The sequence below is a fragment of the Chaetura pelagica genome, unplaced genomic scaffold (genome assembly GCF_000747805.2).
Source record: "Chaetura pelagica isolate M959 unplaced genomic scaffold, ChaPel_1.0 scaffold470, whole genome shotgun sequence".
In the NCBI taxonomy this organism is placed as follows: Eukaryota; Metazoa; Chordata; class Aves; order Apodiformes; family Apodidae; genus Chaetura; species Chaetura pelagica.
This window is the reverse complement of record NW_009951911.1, coordinates 42,387-44,197: the sequence shown is the minus strand read 5'-3', so window position 1 is coordinate 44,197 and position 1,811 is coordinate 42,387. Positions and strand designations below refer to the sequence as shown.

Below are 1,811 nucleotides of genomic sequence, written 5' to 3'. Positions count from 1 at the left end.
CCCCTCCCCCCCGGGGGGCTGCAGCAGCAGAACAGCCCTGGCAGCAGCTGCTGCTGGGCTGGGGGTGACCCAGAGACCCCCTTGAGGGGGGCAGGGGCCAGAGGGGCTGGGGTCCCTGCTGGGGTGAAGCCCAGAGCTGTGTCTGAGCCAGATCTTGCTGCCAGGACCCTCAGCCACAGGCTCTGGTCATGGTGCTCCTGGCTCTGCCCAACCCTTGAGTTGCTGGAGCTGCTCATTTCAGCAGCACTAATTGGCACCTGCCCCTTGAGCTCCAAGTAGCTTCACCCAAGGAGTGACTCTGCAGAGCCTCCCTGGCTGGGCTGCCTGGATTCCAGGCTCCAGGATGATCCCAAGGGTTGGCACCTTCCAAAGGGTCATTCCCATGGGCAGGAGCTGCTGTTTGGGAAACACTGGGTGAGCTCTGCCCAGTGAGCACTGGTTTGAACTGGGAAATAAGAGTTAGGGATCCCTCCTTTTGTGAAGGATAAATGTGCTGGGGGGTGGGAAAAGCTGCTGGTGCCTCCGGGAGTTTCTCGCGGCGGGGGATGAAGGTGCTGATCCCTCCTCTTGGCCACCAGGTGTCTTCCTGGGGCTGGGGCTGAGCGGGGTGGTGCCCACCATGCACTTCACCATCGCCGAGGGCTTCGTCAAGGCCACCACGGTGGGGCAGATGGGCTGGTTCTTCCTGATGGCCGTGATGTACATCACGGGGGCGGGGCTCTACGCCGCCCGCATCCCCGAGCGCTTCTTCCCGGGGAAGTTTGACATCTGGGTGAGTGTGGGACACCCTGAGGTGTGTGGGGAGAAGGTGGCTGGGGTGAGGTGGGGGACCTGGTGCAGCACAAGATGTGCTGGAAGGCAGAGCTGGAACGCTCCAGGGTGGAAAACACTGCCTGGGAATAACAAGAAGGGGGGAGAAAGCAGAGCTGGGAGGTGGTGCAGAAGCAGTGAGGAAGAGGAGGAAGGTGTTCCCAGTGCTGCTCTGTCCCTGCTTTCAATATTTTTTCCCCCATTTCCTCCCAGTTTCAGTCCCATCAGATCTTCCACGTGCTGGTGGTGGCTGCTGCCTTTGTCCACTTCTACGGGGTGTCCAACCTGCAGGAATTCCGCTACGGCCTGGAAGGGGGGTGCACAGATGACTCTCTCCTCTGAGGGCACCTGGTTTTAGTACAAGCTTCCTAAGTGCTTTTTTAAACTCTTTTTTGTCTTTGCTACAAAAAAAAAACAAACAAAAAAACCAAACGGAAAAAAAAATCAAACAAACAAAAAAATAATCAAAGACTCAACAAACTGCTGGGGGGGTTGGTGGTTTTGTGGTGGTTTTGAAGAAAAAAATACCCCCAAAAAAACCCCAACAAACCACCCCAGAAAAAATCTTCAGTGAGAGTTGATGACCAAATCCTGACACCCCCCACCCCATGGTGCTGGGGACCCCTGTGCTCTCTTCTCTTCTTCCAGACAGTGTTTTAGCAGCATCAGGGCCCCCCCCATTTCCAACAGCAAAAGGGGTGGGTTCCCTGTTCCCAGCACCCCCTGTTCCCAGCACCCCCTGTTCCCAGCACCCCCTGTTCCCAGCACCCCCTGTTCCCAGCACCCCCTGTTCCCAGCACATGCACTTCCAAGCCCCAGAGAGGAGTGTTTATTTTGCATATCCCTGCAGCCTGGCTTGGGGGGGGACACACACAAACACCCAGAGCCCTTCAGCCCCCTCCCCTGGTGCTGCTGCCCAGGGCACAGATTCATGTAATTTAAATTGTCATTGTCTTTTTATTTGTTTTTGGTTTGTTTTCCTTGACAAAGTAATGTAAACA

General features: G+C 56.2%; 1 protein-coding gene across 1 annotated transcript in view; it reads left to right on the top strand.

Moving 5' to 3' along the window:
• Positions 1–1,233, top strand: part of ADIPOR1 (adiponectin receptor 1) — a 4,404-nt gene extending 3,171 nt beyond the window's left edge. The window contains exons 4-5 of the mRNA XM_009994062.1: positions 579–772; positions 1,024–1,233. Of these exons, the coding sequence (XP_009992364.1) occupies positions 579–772; positions 1,024–1,152 (323 nt within the window). The 3' untranslated portion in view covers positions 1,153–1,233. The remainder of the gene's footprint in view (positions 1–578; positions 773–1,023) is intronic.
• Positions 1,234–1,811: the final 578 nt, after the last annotated feature.